Source organism: Salmo salar, chromosome 07, assembly GCF_965601325.2.
Source record: "Salmo salar chromosome 07, fSalSal1, whole genome shotgun sequence".
In the NCBI taxonomy this organism is placed as follows: domain Eukaryota; kingdom Metazoa; phylum Chordata; class Actinopteri; order Salmoniformes; family Salmonidae; genus Salmo; species Salmo salar.
In genome coordinates this window covers 24,204,279-24,226,757 of record NC_138297.1, presented here as the reverse complement: position 1 = coordinate 24,226,757, position 22,479 = coordinate 24,204,279, and the positions used below count along the sequence as shown (strand labels likewise).

The window sequence follows — 22,479 nt, the reverse complement described above, 5'->3', positions numbered from 1 at the left end:
CACACCAGCAAGGTGACACTGACCACAGTTCGAGGATGTTGGGTCTGCAGCGAATGCATGAGATGAGTCTGCTGAGAGTATTGACATCTGCCTCGGCACATTCAACATTAGAGCAGTAGGCCTATGGGTAATGGGCCTATGGGTAATGTCTGTCTGTCTGTCTGTCTGTCTGTCTGTCTGTCTGTCTGTCTGTCTGTCTGTCTGTCTGTCTGTCTGTCTGTCTGTCTGTCTGTCTGTCTGTCTGTCTGTCTGTCTGTCTGTCTGTCTGTCTGTCTGTCTGTCTGTCTGTCTGTCTGTCTGTCTGTCTGTCTGTCTGTCTGTCTGTCTGTGTCTCTGTCTCTGTCTCTGTCTGTGTTCCAGCGGTTCAGGTTGCTTGTCTTCAGCAGAGAAAGCGTGTTTACCACAGTGTATGTTAACTTGGCCTATCAGTGTCACCATTATACACACAACATAAAATAAAATAATTTTATACAAACAATATGTATTCTATTGTTTATTTCACCTTCAAGATACATTACAAGTATTATGTGTTTGTTGCAGTTTGCATCCTAAACCGTATTTATACAGAATTAGAGATATTCACCCATGTCTATGTCATCTTTAATTTCAAAAGATGGTAAAAGTTTAGGAATCAATTCTAAATAATTGTTTTTAAGATGGATTGCTATCTTTCTGTCAAGACTATAAGAGACCCAGTGATGTTCACCTCAGCAGGTCTCACTCAACATTGTGCTGCTACTTTCTGTCATTCACAGCACAGGAAGTGATGCTCCCTTCCTCCTCTATTTAAAAGAAAAATATAGATATATATTTAACCTTTATTTAACTAGGCAAGTCAGTTAAGAACAAATTCTTATTTACAATGACGGCCTACCAAGAGGCAAAAGGCCTCCTGCGGGGACGAGGGCTGGGATTAAAAATAAATGTAGGACAAAACACACATCATGACAAGAGAGACACCACAACACTACATAAAGATAGACTTAAGACAACAACACAGCATGGTAGCAACACAACATGACGACAGCACGGTAGCGATACAACATGGCAGCAGCACAACACAGTAGCAGCACCACTAGCCCAACCATAGCTGCTGTCTCAAGAGGATTTTTGAGTACTTGGAATAGAGAGCAATGGTAATGGCGTCTTTTTTGAAGTCACTAATGGAGGCTCACTCCGCCGTGGATCGTTGGTCAAAGTTTATGAGGAAATGAATGGGGTTTGGTAAGTTTTTTGGATAAACGCTGCAAATAAGGTCTGTGGTTAACACAGGTTTAGGAAATCTTATACGTTTTGTTCTGTGAGATCATCTTCATTAGCTTACGTCACTTTAAGAATTTTGAAGCATTTATGTAACCAAAAAAGCACATAAAGGCTTCATAATTCATAAAGGTCATGTTAACTGACTGAACAAAACATATAAGATCTCCTAAGCCTGTGTTAACCTCAGACCTTATTTTCGTTGTTTATCCAAAAACTCTCCAAAAACCCCATTCTTTTCCCCATAGGCTTTGACCAACATGGCTTGGCTAACTCATTTCTGTTTTTTAGGACTAAAAGCTAGCGAGCTCTATTGGGGTACAGAGCACCACAACAACAATCAGTAAATTCTATATTACAAGGGAAAAAAGTATTCTAAAGATTATATTCGTTCTTCATCAGTGCTACACTGATATCAACATTAAAACATTTGACATTATCTTGTGGCAGCATAAACAACATTCGACTCCATCTCCATCATTTGACCTTTAGCTGTCTTCTTATTTCTGGACCTCTTCTGACGGAAACTAAGTGCTGCGTAGTTCAGAGAGTCTGGATCCTGATCCGGATCCTGTAGAAAGCATAAAATAAGGTTAGAGGTATCAAACAAATCTCAATTAAACACACAATTCTAATCAAGTACAGTTATCTGGATGTCATGTACGAAAATCAAGTAAATATAACAGTTTCTATTACCTGGCTATTTTGTGGCTGCAGTTGAGCCCCGATACCTGAATAAGAACATCATTATTTGAGTCAGGACACAAACAGTTATTTAAACATACATTTTACTCTGTGTTACCGTACAGACATTTGGTCAGAGAGAAATACCCTGTGCATGTGGTTTTCTCACAATTTATCATCTAAAATCTGACACATGCGCCTTGCTGAAAACGTTTATGGTCCTCCATTGTACCTGTGTTGTGTGTTTTTGCGTCTCGTCTGATCTTGAGGACCAGGATGATGATGACTATCAGGAGGACAGCAGTCACAACAGCCAGGATTACAACCAGGGGAAGAAGGTACATGGTTCCATCATCATCATCATCATCCTCTCCTAGGTATATGTCATCGCCCTCTGCTACAGGACCGATAGTTCCATTACACTCTCCTAATACATGAAATGGAATGAAATCAGTCTGTGACAGAGCAAAACATGTTTGTGTTTTTGATTCTTTTTTAAAAAAATGGCTTTGAATCTGCATGAGAAAGACAGAGAAATTCACTATCTTTAGATGACTCTGGTATTTCCTCACTTCCGTTGTGCCCTGTAACACTGAGATTAGTAAGAATAGAGAAGTATTTTTTTTTCAAAATTATAATGCTAGAAAATATGTCCATCAATGGTTTGCCTTTGTTTCATGATAACTCCTGATTAGGTTGATGAACATTTTCAAAAGTATCAAAAGCCAGATAAATAATTGAAAACGTACCTTTAACTTTTAGATATGTTGCGTTGACAAAGAACATGTGACTATGTGGAAACAATCCACAGAAATACAGGCCACAGTCAGCTATTTCCACTTTTGGGATTTTGAGAAAGATAGTGGTGTTGTTGCTGAACATTTCAAAATGTCTCCTTTGAAAACCATTGTGGAGATCAGGTGTTGAATTAAAGCCGTACATAGACGAGATACACACAGGCTCTGATCCGTTGACTTGCTTGAACCATGCTGTGTGTCCCACAACCGTTGTAACATTGGAGCACTGCAAGGTGATGTTATCCCCAATACGGACCTCCATAGTCTGAGACTGAGAAACCAAAACAGAGACCAAAGCTGAAATACAAAGAACAAAGTCCTACGTTATTGACTATAATCGGTGATATCACATGTACATGTTAGAAAAAAGTGGTGCACTAAAAGTTATCATGCAATGCACTCTGATCTGCTCATCTTTGGTTCTAGGACAGATGATACAATCAATTGTATTCTCGACGTTAATTAACAGTAGCTTACTTACTCAATCCATAGAGCAGTAGAGCTTGTAGGAAGGTTCTGGCCATTCTGTTTGTAGATCTATTCTGCTCTGTCTGGCTGAGAATCAAAAAATACCTCTTAGATCACCCTGAGATCACAGTGAGGTCAAAATGTAGTTCATCGGTAGGGGGCGTAGTAGTTGGTATTGGACTACAATATCTATTTACAGGAAGCAGAAGTGACACTTACATAAAGTGCATTAACAAAGTATTAAGACCCTTTCCCTTTTTCCACATTTTATTACATTACAGCCTTATTCTAAAATGGTTTATTCATTCTTTCCCCTCATCAATCTACACACAATACCCCATAATGACAAAGCAAAAACAGCTTTTTGGACATTTTTGCAAAGGAATCCAAATTTAAAACAGAAATACCTCATTTACATAAGTATTCAGACCCCTTGCTATGAGACTTCAAACTGAGCTCAGGTGCATCCTGTTTCCACTGATCATCCTTGAGATGTTTCTACAACTTGATTGTAGTCCACCTTCAAATCAAATCAATCAAATGATATTGGTCACATACACATGGTTAGCAGATGTTAATGCGAGTGTAGCGAAATGCTTGTGCTTCTAGTTCTGACAGTGGAGTAATATCTAACAAATAATCTAACAATTCCCCAACAATAACCTAATACACACAAATCTAAAGGGGTGAATGAGAATATATACATATAAATATATGGATGAGCGATGGCCGAGCGGCATAGGCAAGGTGCAATAGATGGTGTAAAATACAGTATATACATGTGATATGAGTAATGTAAGATATGTAAACATTATTAAAGTGCCATTATTTAAAGTGGCATTGTTTATAGTGACTAGTGATCCATTTATTAAATTGTCCAGTGATTGGGTCTCAATGTAGGCAGCAGCCTCTCTGAGTTAGTGATTGCTGTTTAGCAGTCTGATGGCCTTGAGATAGAAGCTGTTTTTCAGTCTCTCGGTCCAAGCTTTGATGCACCTGTACTGACCTCGCCTTCTGGATGATAGCGGTGTGAACAGGCAGTAGCTCGGGTGGTTGTTGTCCTTGATGATGTTTTTGGCCTTCCTGTGACATCGGGTGCTGTAGGTGTCCTGGAGGGCAGGTAGTTTTCCCCGGTGATGCGTTGTGCAGAACGCAACACCCTCTGGAGAGCCTTGCGGTTGAGGGCGGTGCAGTTGCTGTACCAGGCTAAGATACAGCTCGACAAGGATGCTCTCGATTGTGCATCTGTGAAAGTTTGTCAGGGTTTTGGGTGACAAGCCAAATTTCTTCAGCCTCCTGTGGTTGAAGAGGCGCTTTTACGTTTTCTTCATCACACTGTCTGTGTGGGTGGACCATTTCAGTTTGTCTGTGATGTGTACACCGAGGAACTTAAAACTTTCCACCTTCTCCACTGCTGTCCCATCGATGTGGATAGGGAGGTGCTCCCTCTACTGTTTCCTGAAGTCCACGATCATCTCCTTTGTTTTGTTGACATTGAGTGAGAGGTTGTTTTCCTGACACCACACTCCGATTTCCCTCACCTCCTCACTGTAGGCTGTCTCGTCGTTGTTGGTGATCAAGCCCACTACTGTTGTGTCGTCTGCAAACTTGATGATTGAGTTGGAGGCGTGCATGGCCATGCAGTTGTGGGTGAACAGGGAGTACAAGAGAGGGCTGAGCACGCACCCTTGTGGGGCCCCAGTGTTGAGGGTCAGCGAAGTGGAGATGTTGTTTCCTACCTTCACCACCTGGGGGCGGCCCGTCAGAAAGTCCAGGACCCAATTGTACAGGGCGGGGTTGAGACCCAGGGCCTCCAGCTTGATGATGAGCTTGGAGGGTACTATGGTGTTGAATGCTGAGCTGTAGTCAATGAACAACAGGTATTATTTTTGTCCAGATGGGATAGGAAAGTGTGCAGTGTGTAGGGATTGCGTCATCTGTGGACCTGTTGGGGCGGTATGCAAACTGAAGTGGGTCTAGGGTGTCCGGTAAGGTGGCGGTGATATGATCCTTGACTAGCCTCTCAAAGCACTTCATGATGACAGAAGTGAGTTCTGCGGGGCAGTAGTCATTTAGTTCAGTTATCTTTGCCTTCTTGGGTACAGGAACAATGGTAGCCATCTTGAAGTATCTGGGGACAACAGACTGGGATAGGGAGCGATTGAATATGTCCGTAAACACACCAGCCAGCTGGTCTGCGCATGCTCTGAGGACGCGGCTAGGGATGCCGTCTGGGCCAGCGGCCTTGCGAGGGTTAACACGTTAAAATGTTTTACTCATGTCGGCCACGGAGAAGGGGGGGTTGCAGTCCTTGTTAACGAGCCTCAACGGTGGCACTGTATCCTCAAAGCAGGCAAAGAAGGTGTTTAGTTTGTCTGGAAGCTTGACTGTGAAGTGACTGTTTTTATTTTTGTGGTCCGTGATTTCCTGTGGGCCCTGCACATACGTCTCGTGTCTGAGCTGTTGAATTGCGACTCCACATTGTCCCTGTACCGGCGTTTCACTTGTTTAACCTGTTTGGGATAGGGGGCAGTATTTTCACGCTCGGATAAAAAATGTACCTGATTTAATCTGGTTACTACTCCTGCCCAGAAACTAGAATATGCATATAATTAGTAGATTTGGATAGAAAACACTCTAAAGTTTCTAAAACTGTTTGAATGGTGTCTGTGAGTATAACAGAACTCATATGGCAGGCCAAAACCTGAGAAGATTCTATACAGGAAGTGCCCTGTCTGTCAATTTGTTCTCCTTCTAGGGCATCTCTATCAAAAATACAGCATCTCTGCTGTAACGTGACATTTTCTAAGGCTTTCATTGGCTCTCAGAAGGCGCCAGAAAGTGGAATGAGAGCTCTCCAGTCTCTGGGCGAAAAACAGCAGGAGTTTTTGTGAGTGGTCCTGCTGAGAACAATGACACTGGAGCGCGTGTGCACGAGACGACTCCATTTTTTTCTTTCAGTGTTTGAACGAATACAACGTCGCCCGGTTGGAATATTATCGCTATTTTACGAGAAAAATAGAAAAAAATGTATTTAAACAGCGTTTGACATGCTTCGAAGTACGGTAATGGAATATTTTGAATTTTTTTGTCACGAAATGCGCCGGCACGTCACCCTTCGGATAGTGACTTGAACGCACAAACAAAACGGAGCTATTTGGATATAACTATGGATTATTTCGAACCAAAACAACATTTGTTGTTGAAGTAGAAGTCCTGGGAGTGCATTCTGACGAAGAACAGCAAAGGTAATCCAATTTTTCTTATAGTAAATCTGAGTTTTGTGAGGGCCAAACTTGGTGGGTGTCAAATTAGCTAGCCATGATGGCCGGGCTATGTACTCAGAGTATTGCAAAATGTGCTTTCACCGAAAAGCTATTTTAAAATATGACACCGCGATTGCATAAAGGAGTTCTGTATCTATAATTCTTAAAATAATTGTTACGTTTTTTGTCAACGTTTATCGTGAGTAATTTAGTAAATTCACCGGAAGTTTGCGGTGGGTATGCTAGTTCTGAACATCACATGCTAATGTAAAAAGCTGGTTTTTGATATAAATATGAACTTGATTAAACAAAACATGCATGTATTGTATAACATAATGTCCTAGGAGTGTCATCTGATGAAGATCATCAAAGGTTAGTGCTGCATTTAGCTGTGGTTTTGGTTTTTGTGACATATATGCTTGCTTTGAAAATGGCTGTGTGATTATTTTTGGGAGGGTACTCTCCTGACATAATCTAATGTTTTACTTTCGTTGTAAAGCCTTTTTGAAATCGCACAATGTGGTTAGATAAAGGAGAGTCTTGTCTTTAAAATGGTGTAAAATAGTCATATGTTTGAGAAATTAAAGTTTTTGCATTTTTGAGGTATTTGTATTTCGCGCCACGCTATACCATTGGATATTGGTGAGGCGTTCCGCTACACACAGCTATTTTCAATTTTACTGTCCTAACATAATCTAACTTTATGCTTTCGCCGTAAAGCCTTTTTGAAATCGGACAACGTGGTTAGATTAAGGAGATGTTTATCTTTCAAAGGGTGTAAGATAGTTGTATGTTTGAGAAATGTGAATTATGACATTTATTTGTTTTCAAATTTGGCGCCCTTGATATGTCACCTGCTGTTGATAGGGTGTACCAGGGGTGCGCTTGCGTCCCACGTTCCCAGACACGTTAAAAAGAAGATGAGTATACATGTTCCTGTTGCGTCTTGGTCCTCCACACACGACAACCGTTACAGAACTACCCACCAAACCAGACCAAGCAACAGATGAGGGAGCAGCACCTGGAGTGGAGAAAGCAGCACGCTCGGGAGGAGATGGCATCCTGGTCGCTGGAGGTATTAGAAGCAAGGATTGACTGGATGTGGGAACAACTACTGGACCATTGTGACAACCTGCCTGGGAAGCAGGTAGAGGTGGAGAGGCAGCCCCAATAACTTTTTGGGGGAGGGCACACGGGTAGTTTAGGGGGGCCAGGATTAAGCCCCAAGCCAACTCCCCGTGCTTATAGGACGCAGCCTGTTACTGGTCAGGTCCCGTGCTATGGGGTAATGCGTACTGTGGCGAGGCCAAGTATTATCAGGCCGGTGTGCACAGTACCAGCGCCCCGCACTTGCCAGGGGGAAGTGGGCATCAAGCCAGTAAGGGTAGAACCAGTACTGCACTCGAGACCGCCAGTACGCCTTCACGGTCCAGTATTTCCTATTCCCGCTCCTCGTACTAGCCTTAGTGCGCGTGTCCCTAGTCTGATACCTCCAGTACCAGCCCCACGCACTAAGCTTCCAGTACGTCAGCCCAGTCCAGTACATCCTGTTCCCGCTCCTCGTACTAGCCTTAGTGCGCATGTCCCTAGTCTGATACCTCCAGTACCTGCCCCACGCACTAAGCTTCCAGTACGTCAGCCCAGTCCAGTACGTCCTGTTCCCGCTCCTCGTACTAGCCTTAGTGCGCGTGTCCCTAGTCTGATACCTCCAGTACCAGCCCCACGCACTAAGCTTCCAGTACGTCAGCCCAGTCCAGTACATCCTGTTCCCGCTCCTCGTACTAGCCTTAGTGCGCATGTCCCTAGTCTGATACCTCCAGTACCTGCCCCACGCACTAAGCTTCCAGTACGTCAGCCCAGTCCAGTACGTCCTGTTCCCGCTCCTCGTACTAGCCTTAGTGCGCGTGTCCCTAGTCTGATACCTCCAGTACCAGCCCCACGCACTAAGCTTCCAGTATGTCAGCCCAGTCCAGTACACCCTGTTCCTGCTCCTCGCACTAGCCCTATGGTGCGTGTCCCTAGTCTGGCACCTCCTAAGCCAGCCCCACGCATCAGGCCTTCAGTGCGCAGTACCAGTCCAGAGTATCCGGCAACAGTGTCCAGTCCAGAGTATCCGGCAATAGTGTCCAGTCCAGAGTATCCGGCAACAGTGTCCAGTCCAGAGTATCCGGCAACAGTGTCCAGTCCAGAGTATCCGGCAACAGTGTCCAGTCCAGAGTGTCCGGAACCAGGTGAGACGGCCCACTGTCCGGAACCAAGAGAGACGGCCCACTGTCCGGAACCAGGTGAGACGGCCCACTGTCCGGAACCAGGTGAGACGGCCCACTGTCCGGAACCAGGTGAGTCGTCCTACAGCCCGGAGCTCCCAGAGTCGTCCTACAGCCCGGAGCTCCCAGAGTCGTCCAGCTCCCAGAGTCGTCCTACAGCCCGGAGCTCCCAGAGTCGTCCTACAGCCCGGAGCTCCCAGAGTAGCCCTACAGTCCAGGGTCTTTAGTGACTGTCCTCAGGCAGAGGTATACAGTGGTGGTGGTTTGGTCAGGCAGGGGATTAAGGCCTGAGCCTAAGCCACCTCCACTGTAGGAGGTTTTGGGAGGGGGGGTGTAGCACAGGAGCCGTCGGTGATGGCAGCCACCCTCCCTTCCCTCCCTTTAGTTAGGGGTTTATTTTGAGGTTTTTGTTGAGGTGCATCCGGGGTCTGCACCTTTGGGGGGGGGGGGGGTACTGTCACGTCCTGACCAGTAATAGGGGTTATTTGTTATTGTAGTTTGGTCAGGACGTGGCAGAGGGTATTTGTTTTATGTGGTTCAGGTTGGTTGTGTGTATGTGTCCATGTAGAGGGGGTATTTGATTTATTAGTCCAGGGTTTTGGTTATTGTTCTATGTTAGTTTATTTCTATGTTCTGTCTAGTCATTTGTTTTTCTAATTGGTGTTGGGGCCTTCAGTTGGAGGCAGCTGTCTATTGTTGCCTCTGATTGAAGGTCCTATAATTAGGGGTGTGTTTGTAATGTGGTTTGTGGGTAGTTGTATTCTGTTTTGTGTTCTTCACCTGACGGAACTGTCGGTGTTGTTTTCATATTGTATACGTGTTTTGTTTCACCTTATTCAATATTTAAAAAAAAGAAGATGAGTATACATTTTCCTGTTGTGTCTTGGTCCTCCACACACGACAACCGTTACACCGATGCACTTGGGCCGATTCTGGGCAGTCGTTCATTTTGATTTCGGGCTGAGTCGACACCCGATTCCGGGCCGATTCAATCAGTTCCGGCCCCCTGGAAGAGGGCTGCTTCTGGGCCGATTCCTCATTGCTAGCTGGGAAATGTTTGGACGAGCAGGTGTCTACATACTTTTGGTCATGTAGTTTATATTGTGTGTTCATGGTGTTCACCTTGTAACTATTATGGACTTGTTACAGTACATGCTTCAACTATGATATGTGTATTCTTTATTACAGTTTTTTTCTGAATGCTTAAACACTGACAGTGATTCTTGAAGCAATATCCCTGAAACGATTAACACTTGTAGCCAATGCATTTACCAAGTGTGCCAAACTCAATGTACGTTCTCTGCTTTACACTCAGTTTGAAATTCTATAAAACACTTTTTGCAAAACTGTAAACACAACTGATAGCTTTACACCCAGTGTGCAATTTAATAACACACTTGTAGCAAAACTGTAAACATTGATCTCTACATTGCTACACTATTTCGCCAATTGCCTTTCCACATTGACACGTGAAAACACTTTTAGATAATGAGTTCACTTACAAATCAGAGCTTGACCACTATAAATAGGCCACATGTAAACATTTGGTTTGGACAACAATGGTGGCCAATGTTGGACAGAGAGTCAGAGGGGTGAGAACTAGAGGAGGAGGACGATGACGAGGAGGAGGAGAAGAAAGAGGTGAAGTAGGACGGGGGAGAAGGAGAGGATGGGGAAACTGCTGTGCCCTGCACTCAGAAAAAGCAAAAGTGTTTTTCATTTATACTATCAGTGCGTAGCTGGTGCTTCGTGTGCTTATTCAAATGATCGTTTGTGTGTACTGTACTGACGCAAAACAACATTTTTTTAAAGAGTTTGAAGAGTTTTGCATGAATTGTTTGCTTTTGCAAGAGATGTATAATGTTTTGCCGGTTTGGTGTAAGGTTTTGTGGTTAGTGTGTAGAGTTTTGCAAAAATAGCCTATAGTTTCAAAGACAATGCCTAAGCAATCAGAAAAAACTGTAATACTGGCCGTAATTGTAAATAAGAATTTGTTCTTAACTGACTTGCCTAGTTAAATAAAGGTTAAATAAAAAAGTACAAATAAAATGAATAACATTTTTTTAAAGCATTATCTCTTGCTGCTGTCACTCTGTCTGATGTTAGGAAGACCTTCATCTTTGGAAAAACAGTTAATTTAGAATGCTTCATTTCTGGAGTGCTTACCGCAGTCTACAGCTACTGGTACAAGCTCACGGTTGAACAAGCTCCAATGTTAATGCTAATTCTTTATGCTTCCTCCAACACAGTTACGTTCTATTGGGAGTTTAATAACCTCGGTTTGCTGCGGGGAGGAGCGGGAACGTTTTTGTGAGGACCATTTCAGATGCCATGGTGTCAGACGTGGGGATATATTACTGTGGTGAACGCGATTATGACACCACGACTTATGGGAATGGCATATCTCTGATTCATGAGGGTAAGTATTTCAGAAGTTCAATTACGTCGCCTTGTCAGAATCTTTGTTTATGATAATCTTATAATGAATATTTAATTTGACATTTTTATTCAGTAGAACCTTTCTGTTTTTATGTGCAATGAATGGTGCAGATACCAAGACCCAGAATGTTGTTCAGGAGGCTGTGTTTGAGACAATCCAGCTAGGAGACACTGTGACTATGAACTGTACAATACACACTGAAACCTGTGTAGGAGAACACAGTGTCTATTGGTTCAGACATAGCTCAGGAGAATCCCGTCCAGGAATCATTTATACCCATAGAGACAGGAGTGATCAGTGTGAGAAGAGCTCTGTGGCTGGGTCTCCTACACAGAGCTGTGTCTACAACCTTCCCAAGAGGAACCTCAGCCTCTCTGATGCTGGGACTTACTACTAGGCAGTGACCTCATGTGGGGAGATACTGTTTGGGAACGGGACCACTTTGGACTTTGAGGGTGGTGACTTTGCTGCCCAGATGAGAATCCTGGTCCTTATCTCCATCATAAGAACTGGAGTTCTCCTCTGCTGCATCATCATTTGCATCCTCCTCTACAACATCAATAAATAGGTCAAGCAAAGGACAAAGTCACTGGAGGGGAATATGTCTTCCTAGCATATGTTACCTAGCATATTGCTTGTAAGTTTTTTTGTATATGCTTTTGCCAAATCCCTGTGTATGCACGAAAAAAATAGCATTGTAAACTGAAGTCATTATGTATTGAGTTACATTTACATTTTAGTCATTTAGCAGATGCTCTTATCCAGAGCGACTTACAGTAGTGAATGCATACATTTCATATATTTTTATATATGATTTTTGGACTGGTCCCCTGTGGGAATTGAACCCACAACCCTGGCGTTGCAAACACCATGCTCTACCAATGGAGCCACACAGGACTAGTTCATGGGTCAGAGGTGGGCTTTGTACACTTGTTGAATGCTTGAGAATGAAAATGGCCTTGTTTGTTTTCTTTACACACTAATCTTATTGAGCTGCAGGGGTCTGGTGTTTCAACCAGATGAACAGATGAAGAGAGGTGTGAGAAGCGAGTGTGTGGTTTTGATGCACTAAGTGGTGTGGTGAGAGCTGAATGCCAGACATCCTGTGGCCCAGGTTGCTCATTTTCAATAGGGAGAGAATGACGCACAGTGGAAAGTTACTGTTGGTGTCCCTCAGCCCCAACACGCGAAGTGCTTCACCATCCATAGCATCTGTTGGCAGGCACATAACTCTGGTGAAACATGCTATTCCTGGGACAAGACTAATCATTACTGAAAAAGAGAAAACAATAAGTAAATTGATAGTAAATATAAATGCATAGGTGCTAAGCATTCATTTATTTTATGGCACTTCAATAAGAGAGATACTCTCCTTCAGAGTGTAACATACAAAGGCCATTTCATCCCCCAGTGATAGTCTACGAGAAGCATGTAATTTTCACCTCAGCAGGTCTCACTCAACACTGAGCCGCTCCTTCCTGTAACAACAGGAAGTGATGTGTTTTTTACTGGCCACTCCTCTACACAAGGTCCCAATATGTTTGAAATGACACGGCCTCTCAGAATAGGTGGCTAAGGTCAGAGCATATTAACAACAGGAAATAGAACATTATATTTATTGTGTATATTAAAAATAAAAAAAATTACAGTGATTATTTTATTTGTGATAAAAACCTCTACTGACATTGGCCTTAGCTTTATCTATTTCCTATTTCCTACTAGATGGCCAAGCTGCAAAGTCAAAATGGTCTATGTCCTAAACATTTATGAAAACAAAACGGAGCCTTTTGGTCTTGATTTAAAGTTTTCAAATTTGATTTTCGAAGATAAATTGGAGAACTAGGCGGGTCTTTTGACTTTGCAACTTGGCCAGATAGTGACTACCCTATTTCCTGGTGGTGTAGATGATGATGAATATGGTCAGACAGCAGAGGAGAACTGCAATTCTTATGATGGAGAGAAAGCCCAGGATTCTGATCTGTGAAGAAAAGTCACCACCACCTTCTCCATGATGCTTACAAGTGACCTTCTGTTCACCATACACAACAGAATTTGGACATACATTATGTTCCCCTTTTCTCTCACAGTAACTTTCCATACACAAAGTTCCTCCTCCCCATTAATTGACACATAACAAATACATTCATTATGTAGATAACAAATCAATAAGGTCTAATAGAACCCATAGTTCAATAGTTTTCTTTTACACAATTCATGAAAAGGAAAGAAGCTCACCCTCTAGACATCTCTGACATTTCATCGACCTTGTTGTGTCCTTTAGATCAAGATAGGCCAAACTGTGATGATTTGACCTAACTTTTTATTGCTTTAAATGTGTGAAAAAGTTTTCTACATTTTCAGATTTCACACAAAAGGTTTAGCATCTTTATGAAAAAGATAGACAAACTCACTTTCTTTAGATTACTCTGGTTTTTCCTCAACTCTGTTGTAGCCTGAAACATCAACATTTGCTAATGTAAAATAAGAATATTGGTAATACATGAGAGGAAAAAATAAGGTCTATTGTCTGCTGTTTTTTTTTCATCTTCTGACAAACATTTTCAAATGTATTCCTCATATATCAAAAGCAAGATAAATAGTTAAAAACCTTACCTTGAACCTTTCGAAATGTTGTGTTGAGAAATACCATTTATGTTTTTAGCCATACCACAGAAACACAGTCCGAAATCAGATAAATCCACATTTGTGATTTTGAGGAAGATCTTAGTATTGTCACTACTCATTCCCACATGGCAGCTTTGAAACCCATTGTAGTGCCATCTGAATTAGAGATGCGCATAGATGCAATAAACACAGGTTCTGATCCACTGACTTGTTTAAACCAGACTGTGTATGCTGGAACCGTTGTATCAGGGGGTACAGGTGAGTCGAGGTAATTTGTACATGTAGGTAGGGGTGAAGTGACTATGCGACTCCAACTTGCATACCGCACCAACAGATCCACAGATGATGCAATCTCTATTGCACTCCACACTGCCCTTTCACACCTGGACAAAAGGAACACCTATGTGAGAATGATATTCATTGACTACAGCTCAGTGTTCAACACCATAGTACCCTCAAAGCTCATCACTAAGCTAAGGAACCTGGGACTAAACAGCTCCCTCTGCAACTGGATCCTGGACTTCCTGACTGGCTGCCCCCAGGTGGTGAGAGTAGCTAACAACACATCTGCCACTGATCCTCAACACTGGAGCCCCTCAGGGGTGTGTGCTCAGTCCCCTCCTGTACTCTCTGTTCACCCATGACTGCATGGCCAGGCACGACTCCAACACCATCATTAATTTTTCTGACGACACAACATTGGTGGGCCTGATCACTGACAATGCATGGCAAGTGGTACCAGAGTGCCAAGTTTACGTCAAAAAGCCTTCTTAACCTCTCTAGGCTAGGCGGGACGAATTCGTCCCACCTACGTAACAGCCACTGCCAGCCTGTGGCGCGATTTTCAAAACCTTAAAAATCCTATTACTTCAATTTCTCAAACATATGACTATTTTACAGCCATTTAAAGACAAGACTCTCGTTAATCTAACCACACTGTCCGATTTCAAAAAGGCTTTACAACGAAAGCAAAACATTAGATTATGTCAGCAGAGTACCAAGCCAGAAATAATCAGACACCCATTTTTCAAGCCAGCATATAATGTCACCAAAACCCAGAAGACAGCTAAATGCAGCACTCACCTTTGATGATCTTCATCAGATGACAACCCTAGGACATTATGTTATACAATACATGCATGTTTTGTTCAATCAAGTTCATATTTATATCAAAAACCAGCTTTTTACATTAGCATGTGACGTTCAGAACTAGCATACCCCCCGCAAACTTCCGGGGAATTCGCTAACATTTTACTAAATTACTCACGATAAACGTTCACAAAAAGCATAACAATTATTTTAAGAATTATAGATACAGACTTCCTCTATGCACTCGATATGTCCGATTTTAAAATAGCTTTTTGGTGAAAGCACATTTTGCAATATTCTAAGTACATAGCCCAGGCATCACGGGCTCGCTATTTAGACACCCGGCAAGTTTAGCACTCACCATAATCATATTTACTATTATAAAAGTTTGATTACCTTTTGTTGTCTTCGTCAGAATGCACACCCAGGACTGCTACTTCAATAACAAATGTTGGTTTGGTCCAAAATAATCCATCGTTATATCCGAATAGCGGCGTTTTGTTCGTGCGTTCCAGACACTATCCGAAATAGTAAAGAAGTGTCGCGCGCATGGCGCAATTCGTGACAATAAAATTCTAAGTATTCCATTACCGTACTTCGAAGCATGTCAACCGCTGTTTAAAATCAATTTTTACGACATTTTTCTCGTAGAAAAGCGATAATATTCCGACAGGGAATCTCCTTTTCGGCAAACAGAGGAAAAAATCCCAAAGGCGGGGGCGGTCGGGGTCACGCGCATAAGCCCAGTGTCCCTTGATCGGCCACTTGAGAAAGGCGATAATGTGTTTCAGCCTGGGGCTGGAATGACGACATTCTGTTTTTTCCCGGGCTCTGAGCGCCTATGGACGACGTGGGAAGTGTCACGTTAGATCAGAGATCCTTAGTAAATGATAGAGATGGAAAAGAAGTTCAAGAAATGGTCAGACAGGCCACTTCCTGTAAAGGAATCTCTCAGGTTTTGACCTGCCATTTGAGTTCTGTTATACTCACAGACACCATTCAAACAGTTTTAGAAAATTTAGGGTGTTTTCTATCCATATGTAATAAGTATATGCATATTCTAGTTACTGGGTAGGAGTGGTAACCAGATTAAATCGGGTATGTTTTTTATCCAGCCGTGTCAATACTGCCCCCTATCCTAAACAGGTTAACAGCTTCTACCCCCAAGCCATAAGATTCTTGAACAGTTAATGAAATGGCTACCCAGACTATTTGCATTGTCTCCACCCCACCACCCATTTCTACTCTGCTGATACTCTCTGTTTATTATCCATGCATAGCCACTTTACCTCTACCTACATGTACATATTACCTCAATTACCTCGACTAACCGGTGCCCCCGCACATTGACTCTGTACCGGAACCACCTGTATATAGCCTCGCTACTGTTATTTTATTGTTGCTAATTAATTATTTGTTATATATATTCTATTTTCTTTCTTTTTTTTTCTTTCTTAAAACTGCATTGTTGGTTAAGGGCTTGTAAGTAAGCATTTCACTGTAAGGTCTACACCTGTTGCATTTGGCGGATGTGACAAATACAATTTGATTTGATTTGAAAACTGCAAGAAAGGGGCATTAGCTGACACCTATAGAGGACCATTTTCAACGTTTGAGCCAATCTCTGATACAGCAACATACAGCAGTTGCAGAACAATCAAAGTCATGTTGTTCAAGTTGGACTTTGGAGGAAAAGGTATAGTAAATATTACAATTCTATTTGATTTAAGTTTGAAAGATGGTTCATTCATATACATATCATCATTGTAGGTAAAAAGTGTAAAAATTAGAAACGGATTAGAATGTTTTTCACCTCGTGAATATTCATGACTTTATTAATTATTCATAACTTTCACTGTTCCAAGCAGGACTGATGATACAGTAGGCTGTCCTCTTCCTTCTTTCTGTTGGTCTCAGAACAGCCAATCAGGCTTGACTAGTATACACATGATGAGGATCTGTCTACAGAGGAGTACAATGACGGAACTCTGTCAGTTATTTGAGGCAGGTTAAAGCCAGCTGTAATAGTGCAAACTTACTATTGAAACAGAGGATCATGCCTATGTATTTACGATGAAAATATATGTTGTCCAACACTACACTTTGTAACAATTTTCAGTATAGTACCCGAACATGCATGAACTAAATTGAGATTGAGGTCTTTGATGTATCAAAACATGTAACTTTTTCAGCATTGTCTTTTGCTCTTGTCCAGTCTGATGTTTGAAAGACCTTTATCCTTGGAGATACAGTTCATTTGGAATACTTCATCACTGGGGACCTTGGCAACCACTACAACTGGTTTAAATTGACAATGGGACAAGCTCCAGTGTGATCTAATCTCTGTATGCTCACTCCGATACTGCAACATTCTTTGGAAGGTTTGACAATAATTTTCACATTGCTACAAGGAAGAGTGGAACCAGTTTTGTGCTGACCAATTCAGATGCCAGGCCATCCGTCATGGGGATGTATTAATGTGCTGCATGTGATTATGATAGCATGATCTTCGGGAGTGGTGCTTTTCTGATGCACCAAAATCAATACAATGTTAATAAAAGTTTAGGCTTTTGTCCTCCAGTTTGCTTGTACCATGATATATAAGATAATATTATTGGATATAAGCATCACAGAGTCACCAAGATGAGCATACAGAAGAGGACTTCATAGGGATGTTAAAGCTTCTCTTTTAGCACTGTATCGGATATGTTTAGTAACAGGATTTTATGGTCCTGGAAAAGATGCAGATTCCAGGACACAGCATGTTGAACTGGACAATACACACTGAGACCTGTGTAGGAGAACTCAGTGTCTATTGGTTCAGACGTGGCCCAGGAGAATCCCATCCAGGAATTATTTACACCCATGGAGACAGGAGTGATCAGTGTGAGAAGATACCTGATGCTGGGTCTCCTACACAGAGCTGTGTCTACAACCTCCCCAAGAGGAACCTCAGCCTCTCTGATGCTGGGACTTACTACTGTGCTGTGGCCTCATGTGGGGATATACTCTTTAGATGTTGAAGGTAGCCTACATTTCTTCATCCATATGCTATTATTAGATAGATACTAACATTACAGTTAATGACTGGCTACACTGTATTGACAGTTTATTTGATTAATTCAGTTGGTGATCCACATAGCAAGCTGGATGTTGAAGATGGTGACTATGATCCTGAGATTAGGATCCTTGTCTTCCTCTCCATAATAAGAACTGGAGTTCTCCTCTGCTGTCTGACCATCTACTTCATCATCTACACCACCAGGAAACATATCAAGCTAAGGCCAATGTCAATAGAGTATTTAGTATGTTACTTGCTTTTTCCAAACCCTGTGCATCTGCCTATTGTATGTACAGTAAGCGTTAGTAGATATCACTGTGAAAATTGATACTGATTGAAGTTGTTATGTCTTGAGTGCATGGATCAATGATGACAGAGGTTTTCATGAAGGAAGAGTTAACAAAACTATTGAGATGACACTCAATCTGAATCTGCACTTTGTCCTCTTGCTTAGGGAATGGGAAATGCTTTTAGCTGGTTGTTTGTATTCTTGACAGACTTTGCACATGTTTTTCGTCCAGATGAACAGACGAGGAGAGGTGTGAAAAGAGCATGTGGTTTTGATGCACTGAGATGAGAGGTGTGGTGAGAACCTGAAGGCCAGTCTTCCTGTATTGCAGGGTGCTCGTCTTCAGCAGAGAAAGAGAATTATGCAAGTTAGGCCTACCGTAGTGGAAAGTTACTGTTGGTCAGTGTCTATCTCTGTCTCACTTCACCTTATTGCCAACCACCCCTTTTTAGGAAGAGATTCAGTGATTAGATGCTTCACCAACCACAGTATCTGCTGGCAGATGGACTGTAAGTCTGATGAGACACTGAGAGTGAGAGACAGAGAGAGAGACATTTGAGTCTAATGTTTACTGTTAATTTTTGATTATTTATTTCACTTTTGTTTATTATCTATTTCACTTGCTTTGGCAATGTCAACATATGTTTTCCATGCCAATAAAGCCCTTGAATTGAATTGAGAGAGAGAGAGAGAGAGAGAGAGAGAGAGAGAGAGAAAGAGATGGCATACACACCATTTAATTCCCCAGTGTTAGTCTATGAGAAACCCAGTGATGTTCACATAAGCAGGTCTCACTCTACACTGAGCAGCTCTTTCCTGTCACTCACACCACAGGAGGTGATGCATACCCTCACTGGCCCCTCCTCTCCCTCAGAACCCAGTCATATTATACTGGGTTCGGAATATGCGGCTGTGATCAGTGCAAAGCCAAGACAGGAAATAAGAAGGGATGAATAACATCATGCATAACGACAAACAACATTATGGCAGTTTTGATTAAACTCTTTATTTGTATTAAGTGGCCAACAGGAAATAAGAAGGGATGAATAATATAATGGATAATGGATAACAACGTTATGGCAGTATTGATTAAACTCTTTATTTGTATTAAGTGGCCAATTCTTCACTGCTGGTTACTTTGCACCTCAGGGCCACCGTATTAAGAAATAACCAAATCAAATCAAATGTAATTTTTCACATGCGCCGAATACAAAAGGTGTAGACCTTACAGTTTATTTTTTTTATTTTTTTATTTATCCGTTATTTTACCAGGTAAGTTGACTGAGAACACGTTCTCATTTACAGCAACAACCTGGGGAATAGTTACAGGGGAGAGGAGGGTGATGAAAGATCCAATTGTAAACTGGGGATTATTAGGTGACCGTGATGGTTTGAGGGCCAGATTAGGAATTTAGCCAGGACACTGGGGTTAACACCCCTACTCTTACGATAAGTGCCATGGGATCTTTAATGACCTCAGAGAGTCAGGACACCCGGGAAATTCTTACTTACAAGCCCTTAACCAACAATGTAGTTTTAAGAAAATAGAGTTAAGAAAATATTTACCAAATAAACTAAAGTAAAAAAAAAGTTCAACTATAAAATAACAATAACGAGGCTAAATATACACAGGGTATCAGTACTGAGTCAATGTGCGGTGGTACACATTAGTCGAGGTAATTTGTACACGTAGGTAGGGGTAAAGTGACAATGCATAAATAATAAACAGCGAGTAGCAGTAGTGTAGAAACTATGTAAATACTCCGAGTGGCCATTTGACTAACTTTTCAGCAGTCTTATGGCTTTGGGGGTAGAAGCTGTGAAGGAGCCTTTTGGACCGCCTTTTGGACCTCCGCTTACCGTGCGGTAGCAGAGAGAACAGTCTACAACTAGGGTGGCTGGAGTCTTTGACCATTTTTTGGGCCTTCCTCTGACACCGTCTAGTATAGAGGTCCTGGTTGGCAGGGAGCTTAGCCCCAGTGATGTACTGGGTCGTAGGCACTACCCTCTGTAGCGCCTTACGGTCGGATACTGAGCAGTTGCCATACCAGGCTGTGATGCAACCGGTCAGGATGCTTTCGATGGTGCAGCTGTAGAACTTTTTGAGGATCTGGGGACCCATGTGAAATCTTTTCAGTCTCCTGAGGGGGAATAGGCTTTGTCGTGCCCTCTTCACGACTGTCTTGGTGTGTTTGGACCATGATAGTTTGTTGGTGATGTTGACACCAAGGAACTTGAAGCTCTCAACCTGCTCCACTACAGCCTCGTTGATGACAATGGGGACATGCTCGGTCCTCCTTTTGCTGTAGTCCACAGTCATCTCCTTTGTCTTGATCACTTTGAGGGAGATGTTGCTGTCCTGGCACCACACGACCAGGTCTCTGACCTCCTCCCAATTGGCTGTCTCATCATTGTCGGTGATCAGGCCTACCACTGTTGTGTCATTGGCAAATTTAATGATGGTGTTGGAGTCGTGCCTGGCCGTGCAGTCATGAGTAAACAGGGACTACAGGAGGGGGCTAAGCATGCACCCCTGATGGGCCCCTGTGTTAAGGATCAGCGTGGCAGATGTGTTGTTACCTACCCTTACCACCTGGGGTCAGCCATCAGGAAGTCCAGGATACAGTTTCAGAGGGAGGTGTTTAGTCCCAGAGTCCTTAGCTTGGTGATGAGCTTTGAGGGCACTATGGTGTTGAACGCTGAGCTGTAGTCAATGAAGAGTATTCTCACATAGGTGTTCCTTTTGTCAAGGTGGGAAAGGGCAATGTGGAGTGCAATAGATCTTGCATCATCTGTGGATCTGTTGGTGCGGTATGCAAATTGGAGTGGGTCTAGGGTTTCTGGGATAATTGTGTTGACGTGAGCCATGACCAGCCTTTCAAAGCATTTCATGGCTACAGACGTGAGTGCTTTGGGTCAGTAGTCATTTAGGCAGGTTACCGTAGTGTTCTTGGGCACAGGGACTATGGTAGTCTGCTTGAAACATGTTGGTATTACAGACTCATTCAGAGACAGGTTGAAAATGTCAGTGAAGACACTTGCCAGTTGGTCAGTGCATGCTTCGAGTACTAGTCCTGGTAATCTGTCTGGCCCTACAACCTTGTAAATGTTGACCTGTTTAAAGGTCTTAGTCACATCGGCTACGGAGAGTGTGATTACACGGTCGTCTAGAACAGCTGATTCTCTCATGCATGTTTCAGTGTTACTTGCCTCGAAGCGAGCATATAAGTAATTTAGCTTGTCTGGTAGGCTCATGTCACTGGGAAGCTCGCGGCTGTTCTTCCCTTTGTAGTCTGTAATAGTTCGCAAGCACTGCCACATCCGACGAGCTGGTATAGTACGATTAAATCTTAGTCCTGTATTGAGGCTTTGCCTGTTTGATGGTTCGTCGGAGGGCATAGTGGGATTTCTTATAAACTTCAGGGTTAGAGTTCCGCTCTTTGAAAGCGGTAGTTCAGTGCGGATGTTGCCTGTAATCCATGGCTTCTGGTTGGGGTATGTACGTACAGTTACTGGGGACGACGTCATCGATGCACTTTTTGATGAAGCCAGTGACTGATGTGATGTACTCCTCAATGCCATCAGAAGAATCCCGAAACATATTCCATTCTGTGCTAGCAAAACAGTCCTGTAGCTTAGCATCTGCTTCATCTGACAACTTTTTTATTTACCAAGTCACTGGTGCTTTCTGCTTTAGTTTTTGCTTGTATGCTGGAATCAGGAGGATAGAGTTATGGTCAGATTTGCCAAATGGAGTGCGAGGGAGTGTTTTGTACGCATCTCTGTGTGTGGAGTAAAGGTGGTCTAGAGTTTTTTCCCTCTGGTTGCACATTTAACATGCTGGTAGAAATGAGGTTAAACAGATTTAAGTTTCCCTGCATTAAAGTCCCCGACCACTAGGAGTGCCACCTTTGGATGAGCATCTTCTTCTTTGCTAATGGACGTATACAGCTCATTGAGTGCGGTCTTAGTGCCAGCATCGGTTTGTGGTGGTAATTAGACAGCTATGATGAATGTAGATGAAAGCTCTCTTGGTAAATAGTGTGGTCTACAGCTTATCATGAGATACTATACCTCAGGCAGTAGCAACACAGCATGTCAGCAGCACAACATGGTAGCAGCACAAAGCATGGTACAAACATTATTGTGCACGGACAACAGCACCAAGACAAGAAGGTAGAGATAACAATACATCATGCAAATCAGCCACAACTGTCAGTAAAGTCCATGATT

At 42.6% G+C, this 22,479-nt stretch overlaps 1 protein-coding gene and 1 pseudogene across 1 annotated transcript; one reads left to right on the top strand and one right to left on the bottom strand.

Moving 5' to 3' along the window:
* Window positions 1–489: 489 nt before the first annotated feature.
* LOC106608791 (uncharacterized) lies at window positions 490–3,355 on the bottom strand. The gene is made up of 5 exons (XM_014206941.3): window positions 3,223–3,355; window positions 2,694–3,038; window positions 2,177–2,371; window positions 1,957–1,991; window positions 490–1,831 (listed from the first exon to the last, which is right to left on the bottom strand). Exons 1-5 carry the CDS (start codon window positions 3,263–3,265, stop codon window positions 1,697–1,699), a joined length of 753 nt encoding a protein of 250 aa, XP_014062416.2. The 5' UTR covers window positions 3,266–3,355; the 3' UTR covers window positions 490–1,696.
* A 4,126-nt stretch (window positions 3,356–7,481) lies between these two features.
* Window positions 7,482–11,750, top strand: LOC106608704 (uncharacterized; annotated as a pseudogene).
* The last annotated feature ends 10,729 nt before the right edge of the window (window positions 11,751–22,479 follow it).

What these genes read in the sequence shown, in the direction of transcription:
- LOC106608791 (XM_014206941.3), bottom strand. Translation starts at nt 3,265, where the DNA reads ATGGCCAGAACCTTCCTACAAGCTCTACTGCTCTATGGATTGA. An exon ending in CGCAAAAACACACAACACAG is followed by an intron (nt 1,992 to 2,176) that starts GTACAATGGAGG and finishes GTTCTTATTCAG; the next exon opens with GTATCGGGGCTCAACTGCAG. An exon ending in TGCAGCCACAAAATAGCCAG is followed by an intron (nt 1,832 to 1,956) that starts GTAATAGAAACT and finishes TGCTTTCTACAG; the next exon opens with GATCCGGATCAGGATCCAGA.